General features: G+C 47.1%; 2 protein-coding genes across 2 annotated transcripts in view; one reads left to right on the top strand and one right to left on the bottom strand.

The window, feature by feature from the left end:
* DYNC2I2 (dynein 2 intermediate chain 2) overlaps nt 1–20,436 on the bottom strand; it is a 457,867-nt gene that overhangs the window by 239,682 nt on the left and 197,749 nt on the right. The window lies entirely within an intron of this gene.
* UBAC1 (UBA domain containing 1) lies at nt 3,494–19,653 on the top strand. Its single transcript, XM_069748040.1, has 10 exons — nt 3,494–3,703; nt 8,347–8,467; nt 8,557–8,630; nt 9,643–9,750; nt 10,749–10,851; nt 11,274–11,382; nt 11,539–11,758; nt 12,664–12,750; nt 13,089–13,227; nt 16,550–19,653. The coding sequence occupies exons 1-10, from the start codon at nt 3,566–3,568 to the stop codon at nt 16,663–16,665; spliced, it is 1,215 nt and encodes a 404-aa protein (XP_069604141.1). The 5' UTR covers nt 3,494–3,565; the 3' UTR covers nt 16,666–19,653.

The raw sequence follows: 20,436 nt of genomic DNA, 5'->3' as shown, positions 1-20,436 counted from the left end.
TCGTCGGCTGATCACTGCCATGTTTTACGTGGAGCTGGAAAAGACAAATGTGGGGAGAAAAAGTGACACTAATGGAGAAGTTATAAGAAGACCACGAGTAGAGGTTGCTGTTTTATGGCCATTGTGTGACTGAAAACTGCCTAAGGGTATGTGCACACGTTGCGGATTCTCTGCGGATCCGCAGCGTTTTTTTGAGGTGCAGAAACGCTGCAGATCCGCAATTGATTTACAGTATTATTATTATACATTTTTATAGCGCCATTTATTCCATGGCGCGTTACATGTGAATACGAGGCAAATATAGACAAATACATTAAACATGAGCAGATAACAGGCACATGGGTACATAAGGAGGGAGGACCCTGCCCGCGAGGGCTCACAGTCTGCAGGGGATGGGTGATGAAACACTAGAAGAGAGTAGGGCAGGTTGCGCGGCGGTTCAGTAACTTCAGGATCACTGCAGGCTGTAGGCTTGTTGGAAGAGGTGGGTCTTCAGGTTCTTTTTGAAGGTTTCTATGGTAGGCGAGAGTCTGATGTGTTGGGGTAGAGAGTTCCAGAGTATGGGGGAAGCACGGGAGAAGTCTTGGATGCGGTTGTGGGAAGAAGAGATGAGAGGGGAGTAGAGAAGGAGGTCTTGAGAGGATCGGAGGTTGCGTGTAGGTAGGTACCGGGAGACCATGTCACAGATGTATGGAGGAGACAGGTTGTGGATGGCTTTGCATGTCATTGTGAGGGTTTTGAACTGGAGTCTCTGGGCGATAGGAAGCCAGTGAAGGGCTTGGCATAGGGGAGAGGCTGGGGAATAGCGGGGAGACAGGTAGATTAGTCGGGCAGCAGAGTGTAGGATGGATTGGAGCGGTGCCAGAGTGCTAGAGGGGAGTCCAGAGAGTAGAAGGTTGCAGTAGTCGAGGCGGGAGATGATAAGGGCATGCACTAGCGTTTTTGCAGTGTTGCGGTCAAGGAAAGCACGGATCCGGGAAATATTTTTGAGTTTGAGACGGCAGGAGGAGGCAAGGGCTTGGATATGTGGCTTGAAGGAGAGGGCAGAGTCGAGGATCACCCCGAGGCACCGGGCGTGTTGGACTGGGGAAAGTGAGCAGCACAGTACAATGTAAATCAATGAGAAAAAAAAATGGTGTGCTAATGGTGCAGAAAAGCTGTGGTTTAAAAGGAGTTGCATGTCACTTCTTTTTTGTGAATCTGCAGCGTTTTTGTACCCATACTATTATAGAAAACCGCAGGGGTAAAAAAGCAAATCCGCAAGAAAACCGCAGCAAAAACGCGGAACCGCACAAAAAATGACAAATCCGCAGGTGCGTTTTCTGCCAGGAGAGGCAGAATCCGCATAAGAAATTCCTAAGCCTAATCCGCAACGTCTGCAGATAGCCTAAGTATACAGATATGCCAAGAATTGTCACCATTTATCAATACTACCAAAAAAAACAGGCCTTGTTCCCCATAGCAACCAAGAACTGACGCCATTTATCAACACTGTCGAACAGAAAAACAGGCCTCGTTCCCCCTAGCAACCAAGAACTGACACCATTTATCAATACTACCAAAAAAACAGGCCTCGTTCCTCATAGCAACCAAGAGCTGAAGCCATTTATCAACACTGTCGAATAGAAAAAACGCCTCGTTCCCCATAGCAACCAAGAACTGACGCCATTTATCAATACTACCAAAAAAACAGGCCTCGTTCCTTATAGCAACCAAGAGCTGAAGCCATTTATCAACACTATCGAACAGAAAAACAGGCCTCGTTCCCCATAGCAACCAAGAACTGACGCCATTTATCAATACTACCAAAAAAAAGGCCTCGTTCCTCATAGCAACCAAGAGCTGAAGCCATTTATCAACACTGTCGAATAGAAAAATGCCTCGTTCCCCATAGCAACCACGAACTGACGCCATTTATCAACACTGTCGAACAAAAAAACAGGCCTCGTTCCCCATATTAACCGAGAGCTAACACCATGTATCAACACTATCCAACAGTAAAACAGGCCTCGTTCCCCATAGCAACCAACAACTGACGCCATTTATCGACACTGTCGAACAGAAAAACAGGCCTCGTTCCCCATAGCAACCAAGAGCTGACGCCATTTTCAACACTAAGAGATAGGCCTTGCGACCCATATCAACCAATCACAGCTCAGCTTTATTTCTGAAACTGCTCTGGAAAAATGTAAGCTGCGTTGTGATAGGATGTTATGGGCAAGAACACATAGTCTTCATACACTATATACATTATATGTTAAAATGAATAATGTTATGTAAAATTACAACTCATCACCTCATACAGTTATGTCGATGGAAAAATAAAATTATTCCTCATGGAACGAAATGGGGGTAATAAATGAAGAATCAGCTGGACATGTAGGAGTTAAAAGGAATCATAGCTACAAGCCACTTTGTATCTGATTGTTACAGTTTCCATGTGTTGGGTGTAATGATTGTTAGCAGTTTCCATGTGTTGGGTGTAATGATTGTTAGCAGTTTCCATGTGTTGGGTGTAATGATTGTTACAGTTTCCATGTGTTGGGTGTAATGATTGTTACAGTTTCCATGTGTTGGGTGTAATGATTGTTAGCAGTTTCCATGTGTTGGGTGTAATGATTGTTAGCAGTTTCCATGTGTTGGGTGTAATGATTGTTAGCAGTTTCCATGTGTTGGGTGTAATGATTGTTAGCAGTTTCCATGTGTTGGGTGTAATGATTGTTAGCAGTTTCCATGTGTTGGGTGTAATGATTGTTAGCAGTTTCCATGTGTTGGGTGTAATGATTGTTAGCAGTTTCCATGTGTTGGGTGTAATGATTGTTACAGTTTCCATGTGTTGGGTGTAATGATTGTTAGCAGTTTCCATGTGTTGGGTGTAATGATTGTTAGCAGTTTCCATGTGTTGGGTGTAATGATTGTTACAGTTTCCATGTGTTGGGTGTAATGATTGTTAGCAGTTTCCATGTGTTGGGTGTAATGATTGTTAGCAGTTTCCATGTGTTGGGTGTAATGATTGTTAGCAGTTTCCATGTGTTGGGTGTAATGATTGTTAGCAGTTTCCATGTGTTGGGTGTAATGATTGTTAGCAGTTTCCATGTGTTGGGTGTAATGATTGTTACAGTTTCCATGTGTTGGGTGTAATGATTGTTAGCAGTTTCCATGTGTTGGGTGTAATGATTGTTAGCAGTTTCCATGTGTTGGGTGTAATGATTGTTAGCAGTTTCCATGTGTTGGGTGTAATGATTGTTAGCAGTTTCCATGTGTTGGGTGTAATGATTGTTAGCAGTTTCCATGTGTTGGGTGTAATGATTGTTAGCAGTTTCCATGTGTTGGGTGTAATGATTGTTAGCAGTTTCCATGTGTTGGGTGTAATGTAACACTTTGGCAGTAGGAGCTGCTGCTCTGTCTCCCTCTCCTGCTCTCATTTGATTAATGCAGTTGTAAAAAAAAAACTACAAGCCCCATCGTGCCCTGGGGTTTATCCGGTAGTGGGGAGGGGGGATCCGGTCACAGGGCTGCCTCGTCTTCCTGCCTGTCCTTGGGCCGCTGCTGGTGGGGATGCTCCATGTTCGTGCAGGAGGAGAAGATCTTCGCGGGCCGGGTGCTCAGGCTCCATGTCTGCACCATGGAGGGGGCCGAGTGGCTGGAGGAGGTGACGGAGGACATGACACTGGAGAGGCTGAAGGAGAGGTGCCTGAAACATGTAAGGATGGAGGGGCTGCCATATACAGGGGGCAGCACTGATCATCTGTATGAGGGGCTGTCATATACAGGGGGCAGCACTGGTCATCTGTATGAGGGGCTGTCATATACAGGGGGCAGCACTGGTCATCTGTATGAGGGGCTGCCATATACAGGGGGCAGCACTGGTCATCTGTATGAGGGGCTGTCATATACAGGGGGCAGCACTGGTCATCTGTATGAGGGGCTGTCATATACAGGGGGCAGCACTGGTCATCTGTATGAGGGGCTGCCATATACAGGGGGCAGCACTGGTCATCTGTATGAGGGGCTGCCATATACAGGGGGCAGCACTGATCATCTGTATGAGGGGCTGTCATATACAGGGGGCTGCACTGGTCATCTGTATGAGGGGCTGTCATATACAGGGGGCAGCACTGGTCATCTGTATGAGGGGCTGTCATATACAGGGGGCAGCACTGATCATCTGTATGAGGGGCTGTCATATACAGGGGGCAGCACTGGTCATCTGTATGAGGGGCTGCCATATACAGGGGGCAGCACTGATCATCTGTATGAGGGGCTGCCATATACAGGGGGCAGCACTTGTCATCTGTATGAGGGGCTGCCATATACAGGGGGCAGCACTGATCATCTGTATGAGGGGCTGTCATATACAGGGGGCAGCACTGGTCATCTGTATGAGGGGCTGTCATATACAGGGGGCAGCACTGGTAATCTGTATGAGGGGCTGTCATATACAGGGGGCAGCACTGGTAATCTGTATGAGGGGCTGTCATATACAGGGGGCAGCACTGGTCATCTGTATGAGGGGCTGTCATATACAGGGGGCAGCACTGGTCATCTGTATGAGGGGCTGTCATATACAGGGGGCAGCACTGGTCATCTGTATGAGGGGCTGTCATATACAGGGGGCAGCACTGGTCATCTGTATGAGGGGCTGCCATATACAGGGGGCAGCACTGGTCATCTGTATGAGGGGCTGCCATATACAGGGGGCAGCACTGGTCATCTGTATGAGGGGCTGTCATATACAGGGGGCAGCACTGGTCATCTGTATGAGGGGCTGCCATATACAGGGGGCAGCACTGGTCATCTGTATGAGGGGCTGTCATATACAGGGGGCAGCACTGATCATCTGTATGAGGGGCTGCCATATACAGGGGGCAGCACTGGTCATCTGTATGAGGGGCTGTCATATACAGGGGGCAGCACTGATCATCTGTATGAGGGGCTGTCATATACAGGGGGCAGCACTGGTCATCTGTATGAGGGGCTGTCATATACAGGGGGCAGCACTGGTCATCTGTATGAGGGGCTGTCATATACAGGGGGCAGCACTGATCATCTGTATGAGGGGCTGTCATATACAGGGGGCAGCACTGATCATCTGTATGAGGGGCTGTCATATACAGGGGGCAGCACTGGTCATCTGTATGAGGGGCTGTCATATACAGGGGGCAGCACTGGTCATCTGTATGAGGGGCTGTCATATACAGGGGGCAGCACTGATCATCTGTATGAGGGGCTGCCATATACAGGGGGCAGCACTGGTCATCTGTATGAGGGGCTGTCATATACAGGGGGCAGCACTGGTCATCTGTATGAGGGGCTGTCATATACAGGGGGCAGCACTGATCATCTGTATGAGGGGCTGTCATATACAGGGGGCAGCACTGGTCATCTGTATGAGGGGCTGTCATATACAGGGGGCGGCACTGATCATCTGTATACTGTATGCGGGGCTGTCGTATACGGGGGCAGCACTGATCATCTGTATACTGTATGTGAGGCTGTCGTATACAGGGGGCGGCACTGATCATCTGTATACTGTATGTGAGGCTGTCGTATACAGGGGGGCGGCACTGATCATATGTATACTGTATGAGGGGCTGTCATATACAGGGTGCGGCACTGATCATCTGTATACTGTATGTGGGGCTGTCGTATACAGGGGGCAGCACTGATCATCTGTATACTGTATGTGAGGCTGTCGTATACAGGGGGCGGCACTGATCATCTGTATGCTGTATGTGAGGCTGTCGTATACAGGGGGGCCGCACTGATCATATGTATACTGTATGAGGGGCTGTCATATACAGGGGGCAGCACTGATCATCTGTATACTGTATGAGGGGCTGTCATATACAGGGGGCGGCACTGATTATCTGTATACTGTATGAGGGGCTGTCATATACAGGGGGTGGCACTGATTATCTGTATACTGTATGAGGGGCTGTCATATACAGGGGGCGGCACTGATCATCTGTATTCTGTATGAGGGGCTGTCATATACAGGGGGCGGCACTGATCATTTGTATACTGTAATGTGGGGCTGCCATATACAGGGGGCAGCACTGATCATATAATTTGTAAAGCGCTGCGGAATATGTTGGCGCTATATAAATAAAATTATTATTATTATATGTATACTGTATGAGGGGCTGTCATATACAGGGGGCAGCACTGACCATCTATACTGTATGAGGGGCTGTCACAAGGGGCAGCACTGATCATCTGTATACTATATGTGTGGCTGTCATATACAGGGGGCAGCACTGATCATCTGTATACTGTATGTGAGGCTGCCCTATATTATGCATATGCTCAATGCTACGGAAGCTGGGCGAGGTCACTTCTTAGAGGACCGATTTCTAACACTTGGTTATCAGTGAGTTTTGTAGTCGCTGATTTGATTTTGATGCCATTCATCCGTTTTTTTTGGTTGTGGTGAAGTCTAAATCCCCTTTTGGATCATGTGTGTTCCCAGTGTCAGCGGGAGGGGTTGTGTTACTACACGTATGAAATATGCATGCGGATACATTAACCAGATGCATCTACAGAAGCTGCTGTGCCTGGGATACATGAGCCGATTATTTTAATTTGTCCCTATGGATTTTCAGACTTGGATTGGGTGGGGTTTTATTTTATTCGTTTCTTTCTGACACCTCAATGAGTTCTCCTAGGGGTTAATACATGGGCATGTACGATTTTTGGACCGATCACCTTTGGTTTCGGGGTCCTCTAATCAAAACCCCATTGATCAGACTTTTTTGGCAAATGCTATGAGATTCATTATGGGGGGGACCTTTTTAGTGTTTGTTTTTTTAGTGATTATTCCTTTTAATTTTCCAGTCTATTTTACCGATATCTCTTGGTTTCCAAGATCTCTGCTTGCTGTCTTTCATTGGGAACCTTCAGTGGTTACGCTGATTACATTCTGTCCCGGTCACGCGATGGACGTAGAGGTTCCCGGCACGTGACGACACTCCTGTCTGACAACTGGACGGATGATCAATCCAGCAGAAGTCCGCAGTGAAACACTACGAATGACTGACAGCAAGCGGAGATACTGAAAATAGTGAAGAATTAATATAGAAAGTACATAGGAAGCTGTTAGTCTTTAATCTGGCATCATGATTTATTTTTTTAAGGGTCCTTTGACTAATATGGCAGCATTACTATAGACATCATGTGTTGCCAGAACCCTGTAATTTGGGTGAATTTCCAGTTTTCTTTTTACTTGTAGTTTTTCTTTAAATCAAATAAATTCTGAAAACTGCAAAAAATAAAAAACCCAGTGGTATGCACAGCATGGAGCCCTGAGATGTGTGTGTGGCCCCTTCATTAACCCTTTATATTACCCTGCCCTGGGCTTCCTCTAGTGTTGGACCTGCTGAGCGGCTCCTAATAATAAACCATGTTATTCATAGAGCCGGAGCTGCCCGTTCGTGCTGACCCCTGCCAGCCATCCCTTCTCCTCTGGATAATCAGTACATGGTCTGTAGGCCACATCTCTTATCATATGCATGTAGCATGGGACCCTACCGTAATGTCATTTAAAGGGACATTTCTATATGGGAAAGTCATGACATATAACTGAGATGTGCTACTACTTGCTAGGTGGTCCTCTTACTTCTGGGACCCTCACTCATCCTGAGGATTAAGCGCTGGTCTTGCTCTTTGTCCTGCTCCACCATGCTGTATTACCCTGCACAGTTGGTGGCTGTTTGGGATTGTTGCAGACCCCTATGGACCCCTCAGCGATCCAGAAATGGAGTGGAGCTGATGTAAGAAGGCTCAACCACCACTCTATTTATTGCCTATAGGTCTGCCGAGTGCTGCGCTGTTTTTTCCAGAAGTCCCATGGACAATGAATGGAGTGGAGGTGGCACATGCGCAGCCCCACTCCATTCCTGCCCCTTCTGAGATCACCAGAGGTCCTTGCGATAAGTCAGTGATGGATCTGTCTGGTTGGTATCGAAGGACGTATAGGGGACAATCCTCCATGGACTGGGTCCAGCCTGACCCCCTTATATCCAGGATCGGACTAGGCAGCAGTTTAGTGTTACAGGCAGTAATCAGTGGGAGTTGTGGGAGTTGACGTCATGTTTGGCACCAGGAGGAGCGATGTGAGTAACAGACTGCGGCTGTACAGTATAAAGCCTCCCCGCAGCAAGATCTAAGCAGGGGACTAATAGGGGGTCCTAAAAATACAAGTCTATGAGCTGACCTCTACTGACAGGCTGATGAAATGACACCTCGCTCAGTCTGCCATTACGTCCTTAGTGTCTGAGGTCGGAATACCCCTGTATAGATTATTTGGTATTCATACCAGCTGGTGTCTCCTCTTTATGCCCGCAGTGTGCCCATGGCAGCCTGGAAGACCCCAAGAGCCTCACCCATCACAAGCTGGTGCACGCCTCCTCCGAGAGAGTTCTGTCTGATACCAAGACGGTGGCAGAGGAGAATATCCAGGACAGAGGTGTCTCAGGGCCGCGGAGGGCACTGCGGAGGGCTGGGGCTGTCCCTGCTGTGGTCAGTAGTGTACTCATATATGCTTTCTCCCACCAGATGTCTTGTTGTTAGTCAAAAAGAGGGCCCCTCCCCCACCACCAAAGATGTCCGACGTATCGGCGGAGGAGAAGGTGGGTGAGAACTGCACGAACCGGCTGTTTTAGCCAAATCCTAAAAGATCATGCTTACCAAACGTTTACCCTAGGGTGGAAAACCCCTTAAATAAATGTGTATGCATTGAGCTCCCCCTACTGGTAGCAGCTAGAAAGTATTTTCTTAAACTGCACTTTTAGGAATCTTTTGACGTCCTACATTTTTATTGTAGGGGTCCAGGTATTGAGTCCCCTTTCCTTTGATCGGTGCTCTCATTTGAGGCTGAAGACTGGCTCAATAGAAAGTCTATGAGTTTGTCTCCTGTCTTGGATGAAGGCAGCGTTGAGCCAAGTAATTTTGCTCCGGTGATCAGTGGGGCTCAGACATCCGTCGATCAAACGTTCTCACATGTCAAAAGTTTAGTGAAGGTGCAGTCACAGCTTACCCTCAGAGAACCTGGAGCATCGTAAAGCTGGACCTCGAATGTTACCATGTGGATGGAGATAGACGTTATATTGGTGTTCAGGGATTAGGAAAAGTAAGGCAGAAAATAAGTCGCATCTGCAGCACTGTCTGTTTACTTCTTTGCAGCTGTCACCTGCCATCTATCTGCATGACCGCTGCAGACAATCACTGGTCTCTCTGGCCCTGTGCCATACATTGCTGGGGCCAGTGATGGCCTGTGCTGCCACAGGTATGTGATGAAGGGCCGGTGGTTTCTGCATGGAAGTAAATGGAGACCAGCTATTTACTTACTACTTCTATACTTCTTTTTCGATGGCCAGTCCTGGAACGCCCCCATTAAAGGGTTTTCCAGGATATTTTAATGATTGATCTAAGTGGATTTGTAGTCGCCTAGAGCTTCCCCTACATAGCTGTGGTGTACTATTTAAGTCCAGGAGCTGTGGCACCAGATATCAGCTGACTGGTTCGTGTCGGACCCCCAACTTACTGATGATGACCCAATTCATATCAGTCTTTAGAGACCCCCTTTAAGTAGAAAACTAAATAAATGTATATCTCTGATGCCAACTGACTTGTACTTTGCAGCGTAAGCAGGATCAAAAGGCTCCAGACAAGGAGGCCATTCTCAAGGCCACTGCTGGCCTACCAGCCCGGACTGCAGACCGGACCGTGGCTCATCACAACATGAGAGATGTGAGTACCGTTCGCGTCCAAGGGATGGAAAGACCAGCCCTCCACTTATGGGGGTGTACTCACACCATGGTAAATCTTCCCGTACACTTGGGAAATCTCCGTAAGCTCCGGTAGAGGAGTGCGTTTTGCTGAGCGACACTTTTCATTCTCTGTCCTGTTATGCTGTGCTATCAGGCAACACAGTGTGCAGTAATCAGCGCACATACAGTGATATGGCAATAACCCAAAAACAATAGAACAAGCTCTGAGACGTGGAATCTCTGCAGACTGCAATACCTGAACCTATCCTCACACAACTAAAAGCAGCAGTGGATTGCGCCTAACACTACCTATGCAACTCGGCACTGCCTGAGGAGCTGACTAGCCTGAAGATAGAAATACAAGCCTGACTTGCCTCAGAGAAATACCCCAAAGGAATAGGCAGCCCCCCACATATAATGACTGTTAGCAAGATGAAAAGACAAAACGTAGGAATGAAATAGATTCAGCAAAGTGAGGCCCGATATTCTAGACAGAGCGAGGATAGCAAAGAGAACTATGCAGTCTACAAAAAACCCTAAAGCAGAACCACGCAAAGGGGGGCAAAAAGACCCACCGTGCCGAACTAACGGCACGGCGGTGCACCCTTTGCGTCTCAGAGCTTCCAGCAAAAGAGAATAGCACAGCTGGACAGAAAAAACGGAAACAAAAACAAAGTAACACTTATCTAGCAGAGCAGCAGGCCACAGGAAAGATGCAGTAGCTCAGATCCAACACTGGAACATTGACAAGGAGCAAGGAAGACAGACTCAGGTGGAGCTAAATAGCAAGGCAGCCAACGAGCTCACCAAAACACCTGAGGGAGGAAGCCCAGAGACTGCAATACCACTTGTGACCACAGGAGTGAATTCAGCCACAGAATTCACAACACTGTCCTACCTAATAAGGGTCCGGGTCTGCATGTTATCCCCCTCCTCATCCTCCCCGCAGACTTTTCACATTCGCTTTTTCTCCTACAGTTTCAGACGGAGCTTCGGAAGATTCTGGTGTCTCTTATTGAAGTTGCCCAGAAGTTGCTGGCACTGAACCCTGACGCAGTCGAGCTCTTTAAAAAGGCAAATGGCAAGTATGGGTTAACACTAGAGAGGGTGGGAATAGTTTTGCAGGACCCTGTCGAGCGGCCGCATCGGTAGTCTGTTGCAACTGCACAAACCACCTCATACCATTCGGCATCTGCGGCGCATCTTTAGATCAGCTGGTGTCACGTCACATGTTCTTCCCGCTGAAACAATGACGTCACACCAGGCCAACTGATCAAAAGATGAGTGGGGGGTGCCATCAGGTAAGTGGTGGTCCGCAGGGCTCCTGTCCAGCAGCCACAGATTGATGACCTGGCCGCTGGACCGGGCCATGCAAATCGATTTTTACCATCTGTAGGTGACATTGAGGAACCGTTTATTGGAATGACGTATTCTCCTGCAGCTGCCCTGCCATATTATTCTGCAGGCCTGCCTGACCTCCGCTGTGCTTTTCTTTGACTTCAGCCATGCTAGATGAGGACGAGGAGGATCGTGTGGATGAGATGGCATTACGGCAGCTCACAGAGATGGGATTCCCTGAGAGCCGAGCAGTGAAGGCCCTCCGGTTAAATCAGTAGGTACTTCTGCAATCGAGTCTTGTCGCCCTTGGAAAATGCGGCTGCAGAGGAAGTTTCTGTGACAGCCATAAAAATCTATAGCTGGATGGATGGATGTACCGCTATCTTTTTCCCAGTATATTAATGTTACCTGTGATACTCTCATTTTGCAGCATGTCGGTCACGCAGGCCATGGAGTGGTTGATTGAACACGCCGATGATCCATCAGCGGATACACCGCTCCCCAATGAGAACGTGTTGGACGTGGCCGGGGCTTCAGCATCAACGGATTCAAGGTCAAGCGAAGGAGCCACCGCAGAGGACCCTAAAGATGAACTTACAGAAATCTTTAAGAAAATCCGGAGGAAAAGAGAATTTCGCCCTGACCCCCGTGTAAGTGGAATGCAAAATTTTGCAGGTGTGAGCAGAGTGCGCCCAGCGTTTCTCCTTGGTTATATTCACTGTCCTTATTAAGTCTGGAGTTTTCCCAGTACATACACTAAATATAGGACTAAGGCCCAATTCACACACCTGTGCAGCACAAGCCGTATGGACAGTGACATATGGGCGGGGGTCTCGGGGGACTGGTCTCTGGATACCCGCAGCCAGTTCATGTATGGACTGTATTTTCATGGCAGTCTCAATGTCTCAATTCCATCTTAAAGGGGCTTTTTTTGGTTTCAAAAGAAAAACTCTCCGGCTGTAGTCTGCAGTTTGTTCCCAACTCCCCATCCGCAGGCCCGGTGCTGAGTCTCTACTGCCGCTTTTGGTGTCTGCAGCACTAATGCCAAGTGGACAGCACTGCAACTCAGAGCCACTAAGCTCAATGATTGGCTGCAGCGCTGCAAACCATTCCAGTGAGGGGGCCGTCAGTGTGCCGTCAACTTGGGCAGTCACTGAGCTCACGAATTAGCTGCAGTGCTGTTGATGTTATGCCAGAGCTGCAGTCTATGACGTTAGGAGCAGTGATGGAGACTCAGCACTGGACCTGGGGAGGGTGAGTAAATAACTTTGTTGTTTTTTTGTTTTTTTTTAAGCATTTTCCAAAACCAGAAATCCACTTTAATGTAATGTGGACAGGACTATACATTACACTTTACAGAGCCTTAAGTTTTACTTTTTTTTTTCTTTAAACCAATTTATTGACTTTTTTCCCATTCATGTAATTCTCATCTAACCTCCAACAATGCACCATGCTCCGTTCACGCAGAATTTGGCTCCAGAGTGTTGATAAAATGTACATGTACAGCGTGGCTCTGGGATGATCCGATTGGAGTAACTTAATTTTTGCATTCCAGGCTGTTATAGCTTTGATGGAAATGGGCTTTGATGAGAAAGAAGTGATTGATGCACTACGAGTGAACAACAATCAGCAGGACGCAGCGGTGAGTATCACGACTGCCACCCCCAGAGGTGCCCCTGAGAGTCTATTATAAGGCGGTGTACAACCTTCCGGAATTCCCTCCACCCATTAGCTAACTCTATATATTGACACCCCCAAGTGACAACTGTCCAGTCAGTTCTTGTTAATCTGACATGAGACTATTTTTGTGTTCAGATTATCGGGATTTCTGGACCATAATAAGCACCAGATTAAAGGATTTGGTCAGTGATCGTAACGCGATTGTGATTATGGTCACTGTGTAAAGTATGAGGAGCCTCGTAGAACGGATATGTGCTGGAATCCTGAACACCATGATCACCCAGCCGCTTGTTATTTCAGTGCGAGTGGCTGCTGGGAGACAAGAAACCTTCACCAGAGGATTTGGACAAAGGAATCGACACCACAAGTCCTTTATTCCAAGCCATCCTTGACAACCCTGTCGTACAACTAGGTCTAACCAACCCTAAAACTCTACTAGGTAAGTGCTTTAGATGTCCAGACAATGGACTGATTTTCTCTAAGAGTCCCCTGTGATCATCTGTTGTTAGTGGAGAGGAGTGACTGCTTATTGCACCTGCAGCTGCCCCTCAGGAGGAAAGAAGAATTACTCTTACCCAGCCATCCGGGCAGAAAAAAGAATTTCAAAACTGCTGACTACAGATAGATGTCTCTTCCAGGAGACTCCCAGTTTCAGTAATATGCTTAGTCATGTTGTAATGGTGGCTACAGTTAGATTCAGAAATATTTGGACAGTGACATCTTTTGGAATTTTAGCTTTTTACCAAAACATATGTAAGATACAGCTATATAATCAATATGGTCTTAAAGTGCAGACTCGCTGCTTTAATTTGAGGGTATTCACATCCTAATTGGAGTAACGGTTTAGGAATTACAGCTCTTTAACACGTGGCAGCCTCTTTTTAATGGAACCAAGTAATTGGACAATTATTGAAAAAGCTCTTTAATGAACTGCATGGGCTATACCCTCGTTAATCCATCTTCAATTAAGCAGGTAAAAGGTGTGGAGTTGATTCCACGTGTGTCATTTGCATTTGGAATCTGTTGCTGTGAACCCACAACATGCGATCAAAAGAAGAGAAACAGACCATCATTATTAGGCTGAAAAAAAAAAAAAACACAAACCCGTCACAGGGAGCAGAAATGTTATGAGTGACCAAATAAACGGTTTGGTACATTGTGCAAAAAAAAAAGAGTTCCCAGGTGAGCTTGGGAACTCCAAAAAGGCCTGGACATCCACAAAATACAACAATAGTCGATGATCGCAGAATCCTTTCCATGGTGAAGAAAAACCTCTTCCCAACATCCACCCAAGAGAAGAACACTCTCCAGGGAGTCGCTGTTTCATTATCTACGTCTACCATAACGAAGACTTCTACATGAGAGCAAATACAGAGGATTCAGCACAAGGTGCAAACCATTAATCAGCCATAAAAATAGAAAGGCCAGATTAGACTTTGCCAGAAAATGTCTAATGCTGTCGCCCAGTTTCGGAAAAGCAAAACTAAGATCAACCTGTACCAGAACGATAAGGGGAAAGTATGGAGAAGGCTAGGAACGACGCACGCTCTGTAACACAAGGTGGAGGCGGTGTGATGGCGCGGGCATGTATGGCTTCCAATGGCACCGGGTCCTCACCAGATTTCAGCCCCATCGAGCTGCATTTCACAAGCTGAAGACAAAAAGGGGTATTCCCATCTCCAAGATCCTCTCCCAATTTGTAGAACATGTAATAGTAATATTAGCAAATACCTCCAATTAGAGAATAAAAAAACTATACTAGATTTCTATGTCTTTCCTCATGTGCAGGGCAATGCAGGACCTTAGGTATCCATGGTCACACGCAATTGGTTAACTGTCACTTCATCAGTGGAAGTAACCATGGATACCTAAGGTCCTACCACATGAGGAAAAAGCAATAGCGAATAAAAAAAAACCGATACTACATTTCTAATTGGAGGTATTTGCTAATATTTCTATAACACCTGCTACATGTTGGGAGAGGATCTTGGAGATGGGAATACCCATTTAAGGCAGAAAGACCCACAAACAAGCAACAACTGAAGTCACTGCAGTAAAGGCAGCAAAGCATCAAGAAAGAAGGAAACCCAGCGTCTGGTGACGTCCATGGCTTCCAGACTTCAGGCCGTCATTACCTGCAAAGGATTCTCTATAAAGTATTAAAAGTGAACATTTTATTTATGGGAAAGTTAATTTGTCCAATTACTTTTGCGCCCCTGAAATGAGGAGGGTTTGTAGGTAAATGGCTGCAATTCCTAAATGTTTCACATCTCAGTTGTTTCATTTAATATCCAAAATAGCGGCCTGCAGAGCTGAAATCACGAAGCTTCATCACTGGCCAAATATTTGTGGACTGAACTGTACGTCTAATAGTTGGCACTTGAGAGGCTGGTTTCTTTTTCCTGGAGAAAAGCCAAGAAATGGGGCTGGTGCGAGTCGATTTGCACGTAGGTCATCCGAGAACCGATGCGGCTCTTCTATTGATTAGCTGGCCTGGCACAATGTTACCATTGTGGAGTGATGTACATCACAGGCCGGCTAATCAAAAGAAGAGCCGCGGGTGTCGTCAGGTAAGAGGTGGTTCTCACGCCCGGCTAGACGCCACAGATTGCTGTTGTGGCCGACAGACGACGTATGAATCGATTTGTGCCAAGTCTAGTAATAACGATTTCCCAGCAGTAAACCTAAATGGCGGCTTGAAATGCCAACTAGTTCTGTGTGAAATGTATCTATATGTGATAGTGGGGTTTGTCGCTGACATATCTGGTGTCCGTGGTAATCCCAGCCTAGGTCCTGTTACAGGGATGTGTCATTAGAGCCGTACAGTGCCAGTCCTCAGCTGACAGATATAGTACAGGCCCGTGCCAGAGCCAAAATAGCAACACTCTAAATACTTTGCCCTTGTTTGAGTTCACGGTCTCGTCATAGAGTCGGGTCATACATGGCCAGCTCTCTCTCTACAGGACAGTCCTATTGAGATTTTTTTAAATTTTTTTTTATAAAGTGCTGTTTCATTTTCCAGTGTAGGAATGAAAGGGTTTGTTCACAATATGTCATCTACAGGAGCACCGCGCTTCCTGCCTTGCTCATGGCGGTGCGCACTTGACAGTTCGGACCAGCAGCATGGTTGCCTTACTGATCCGTACTGAGTGCTCTCCCAGGCTGCCCACAAAGACACCTTTGGCTTCTGCGGCACGGGAAAAGAACTGTGGCAATGAGGCTGGTCTCATCCAGCTCCCAGCAGGCTCTAAAGCAGCACTTTATCCACCGAGACTGCATGGTCATTTTACCCTATAAAATGACACATTCTGGAGAAGCCAGAGGAGCCTTAACAAGATCCAACATTGGGCTTTGGCGAAACCTTTCTCCATGCCGGGTGGGACAGATGTGGTAGCAACCCTTAGACATCTGGTAGGCATGATTTGGACACCTGCCTGATACCTCCCCATCCTGCAGGTAGCTCCAAGAAACGTGGACTATCCATACGCAATGTCAGATTGTTGCTGCACAGCTCCATTAAGTGGAAGATCTCCACCTGAGGAAGCTTTGGCAGCGCCAAGACCAGATTCATACATCCACGTTTCGCAGTTCAGGTCCTGGCCACTACTAGGCGCCATAAAGTGCATTTCTGATCATGCAGCATAGTCTGGACATTTTGATCTGCCCATTTTTTTTTTTTTTTTGCCTTATACTTCCAAATGTATTTATTTTTTTACTATTTTGCCCATACCTTCACTAAATGATCCTCTCTCCTTTTCCAGCGTTTGAAGATATGCTTGAAAACCCATTGAACAGCACGCAGTGGATGAACGACCCAGAGACCGGCCCCGTCATGTTACAGATATCTAGGATTTTCCAAACCTTAAACCGCACGTAGGAGAGGCTGCCCTCCCTGAAGAGGATCCCCTCCCCCATCCTCCACATTTTCTGTGTCCCTGGACCTGGTGGGGAGGGGAAAGTGCAAAAACCAAAACCTCACTGAGAGTTGTTTTATTTTTTTTCTTTTTAAAGCTACTCATTTCTTTTGCTCAGGAGCGTGTGAGTGTGTGCTGCTTCATTAATCTGCTCATGCAACCTACTTATAATTGTGACGTGATTGCGGTTGTTTTGGGGATAGACCAGGCAGATGAACAGGGGTGATTCTGTGCTTTCGGGTTATGGTCTGATGTTGTCATGTGCTTTCCTACTTTGTAAATGGGAAAACCAACTTTTAAAAGGGGATGACCACCATGATGCCTTCTGCCATCCAGCAAGCTCCTTCTGACAACCGTGGTAAAGTTACCTTTAATTTATTGCCTAAGTGTCAGTTGCTTTAGTCTGGCAGTAACGGGGGCCTGATCAAACTTAGGGGTAGATCAGACTGTCCTACAGAAAATCCTAAGATTGCTCCTAGCACATTTTATTGGGATCCACTGGTTTAGACTACCCCTTTATACAAGGGCTTTCTCCGATTCAACGACACAAATGTCCCAGCCTGTCATGGCATTACATGGGGCGTACAAGGGTTAGAATATCCAAGGCTGCCAGTAGTGGGACGCCGACATTCAGCCATGGAGTGGAAAAGCGGGACGATCCCTTTAATCAGAGGAATCCAGTCAATTTTTCTCAGCATGGGATTATAATGGTGGGTGAGAGTCCAGATTATTTTATCTCTGTGTGAGAATCGTGTATCGTACATCGTACTACCAGAAGTTTTGGACTAAAGAATTACAGAATCATGGATTTTATAGCACTCAGATTATAGCATGGAGGACACTGATGGTTGGCCATTGGAGGGATAAGGAGAAAGTGGACAGCGAAATCCTGGGGACTGCTGGAGGCTCTGCTGTAAGGGCTTAAGGTGAAGCAGAAAATGGTGCTGTAAAAGCCTTCGGAGTGGTGTGGATGGTTGCAGCATGCGAGGCCCGGCGCGGATCTGAAAGCTGCGGCGGGCAAGGCCCAGCGCAGATCTGAAACCTGCGGCTTGCAAGGCCAGTGGCGGAGCGGAAAGCTGCAGCGTGCGAGGCCAGTGGCGGAGCGGAAAGCTGCGGCATGCGAGGCCAGTGGCGGAGCGGAAAGCTGCGGCATGCGAGGCCAGTGGCGGAGCGGAAAGCTGCGGCGTGCGAGGCCAGTGGTGGATCTGAAAGCTGCGGTGTACAAGGCCAGTGGCGGAGCGGAAAGCTGCAGCGTGCAAGGCCAGTGGCGGAGCGGAAAGCTGCGGCATGCAAGGCCAGTGGCGGAGCGGAAGGCTGCCTTATTCAAAACCTAGGGTGGATTGGTTAGAAAGCCGTGTCATGAAAGGTTTGGAGGGGTGCAGACGACTGCAGCATGAAAGACCCGGAGTGGCGCAGACTGCTGTGTTGTGGTTTGGCCTGGGGGGAGCGGTTGGCTGCGTCATGGACCGGGTAGGAGGGAGTGAGCACAGACATCTTGGACTGGTGAAACCTTATTTCTGACATAACACCGCATGTGGATGCAAATCCTCTTAAAACCCCCTCAAGCATGCTACCTGCGATTGAATGTATGAATCCAGAGCACGACAGTCCTTGTCTCTCCAGTCGCTATTGGCCACCAGGGCATGCTGTCACTTGTAGTTCACCAATAGCCTATTTACAGAGTATCGGGCAGCCTGGACATTGTAGTTCTACAGCTTCTCCACTATGACATGAAGCTGATGTGACATATACAAAATAAATACCTCTGAGCTGCTGCAAGATTTCCCCCATGCTGTGAGCACCAGGGTCAGTGGAGGCTTCTGTAATCACCGGATAGGTGGGCGCGCTTTAATTTATTTTTCTTGAGCTTTTTGTTCCTCTGTGTTAGTGTGTGTGTGTGTGTGTGTGTGTGTGTGTGTGTGTGTGTGTGTGTGCGCTCGCACCAGATCGTGGACTCTCTCTGGTTGTTTTGTATTTTTTAATTTTTTGAAAAATATATTTAAATGAACCAATATGCCTGGTATGAATGTTTAATGAGCGGCAACCAATATGGCGACTCATCCACCACTTCTAGATCGCTGCTGAATGGGGTCAGAGGAGGAAATATCCAACTCGATGGTCTATCCTCAGGATATCAGATCTGTGGGAGACTAACTCTTCATCCTGGCAAAGGGGCCATGGCGCTCGCTTTTCTCTATCAGACATAGCGCCACACCTATGCCGGTGGATGTGTCTGGTATTGCAGCTTTGTCCCATTCAGCCTCATTTATTTTGGAAACATTCTAATATACTCTGTTTCCATGCCTTGTCGTTTACAATTTGTTCTTGCTGGCAGTGAATGGACACATTCAGAGGCTGAAATTCTGTTTAGACCCATTAGTCGAGGGGGTGCTACAATGCTATCCAGGGCAGACCACCCCAGACTGATACACTGCAGCAAACTATAAGGACAGGAACCAAAATAATCTGCTGCTGATGCATCTCGCAGATAATTGCTTAGGTCGTATAAAAAAAATAAAAGCTTAATTCACTGAAAGCAATAAGTGATCTTGCAAAAAAATGCAGAATGGAAACAAAATATATTAGAAAGTTGGAGAAATTTTAATTACCCAGTAAGTAATATGCAGATAAGTGATACTTGCTGATCGCTGGAGGCCCCATTGCTCCAGGTAGTAGACCTGGAGTGGCACCGCTCTAGTCATTGCCTATGGGATAGGGCACAGCCACCGCTCCAGTGGTCATTATTCCCCCCTGCGATCAGCAATTTCATCACCTATCCTATGGCCATCTCCACAGGCTTTACCTATGTGACGGCAGCTGACTGGCACTGGGATGAGTGTGACTCCATATTATGTTCCTTCACCCTTTATAAAGGGGCACATGCTGTGTACACCATGTATATTTATCATACCTTGTATGCCGTCTTATTAAAGTGATTTTGAAGGACCTTACTTTGCCCATAACAGATTCTTTGATTCTAGACATTGAGCTAAGATAAGGGAAGGATTTTCCTACCTCGATTACACCCCTTCCTGCCTGATCTTCATCCGCTTTTTTTTTCTAATTGTTAGAAATAGTTGTAAAAAACGCCAAAATTATGCCAATCTTTGTCCCCCGGCATAATCTGTTGGGGGAGAGTTCCCCATAGATGTTAAATGTTAATTCGATCCCACCAAAATCTGTATTTTCGGTTGACTTATTTAATGTGGATGGCAGCCTTAAAGGGAGTCTGCCGCCCCCAAAATGCATTTTAAACAAACTATACCGTGAAGTAGTGGACTTACAGTGATGAATGGGGATGTGGAGCCGCATATGGGAGGTGGAGCCGCATATTCATCACTGTAATGTGCTGCACCACGTGACTGCTCATACAGGAAGAGCTGCGACGCTGAGAGGATGGAAGCATCAAGGGAGCTGGGTAAGTATTTTAATGCCGGCGGGCGCACAGGGGGTAGGAGGGGGAAGATTACCGGAAACTTTATTTTAACAACAACAAAAAATTTAAAAAAAAAGATTTTTCATTCCTTCTCTCCAGCGAACGCTGCTGGAGAGAAGAAATGAATGGGGCTTCAGCACCACAAGCTGGGGGGACAGCGCTTACAGTAGCGCTGTCTCCTGCACGGCACACGGACTGCACACGGACAGCATCAGTGTGCGGTACGTGTTTTACACGGACCCATTGACTTTAATGGGTCCGTGCGTTCCCACAAACACTGACATGTCTCCGTGTTTTT

Source organism: Ranitomeya imitator, chromosome 2, assembly GCF_032444005.1.
Source record: "Ranitomeya imitator isolate aRanImi1 chromosome 2, aRanImi1.pri, whole genome shotgun sequence".
Lineage (NCBI taxonomy): Eukaryota > Metazoa > Chordata > Amphibia > Anura > Dendrobatidae > Ranitomeya > Ranitomeya imitator.
This window is presented reverse-complemented; position numbering and strand designations above follow the sequence as displayed.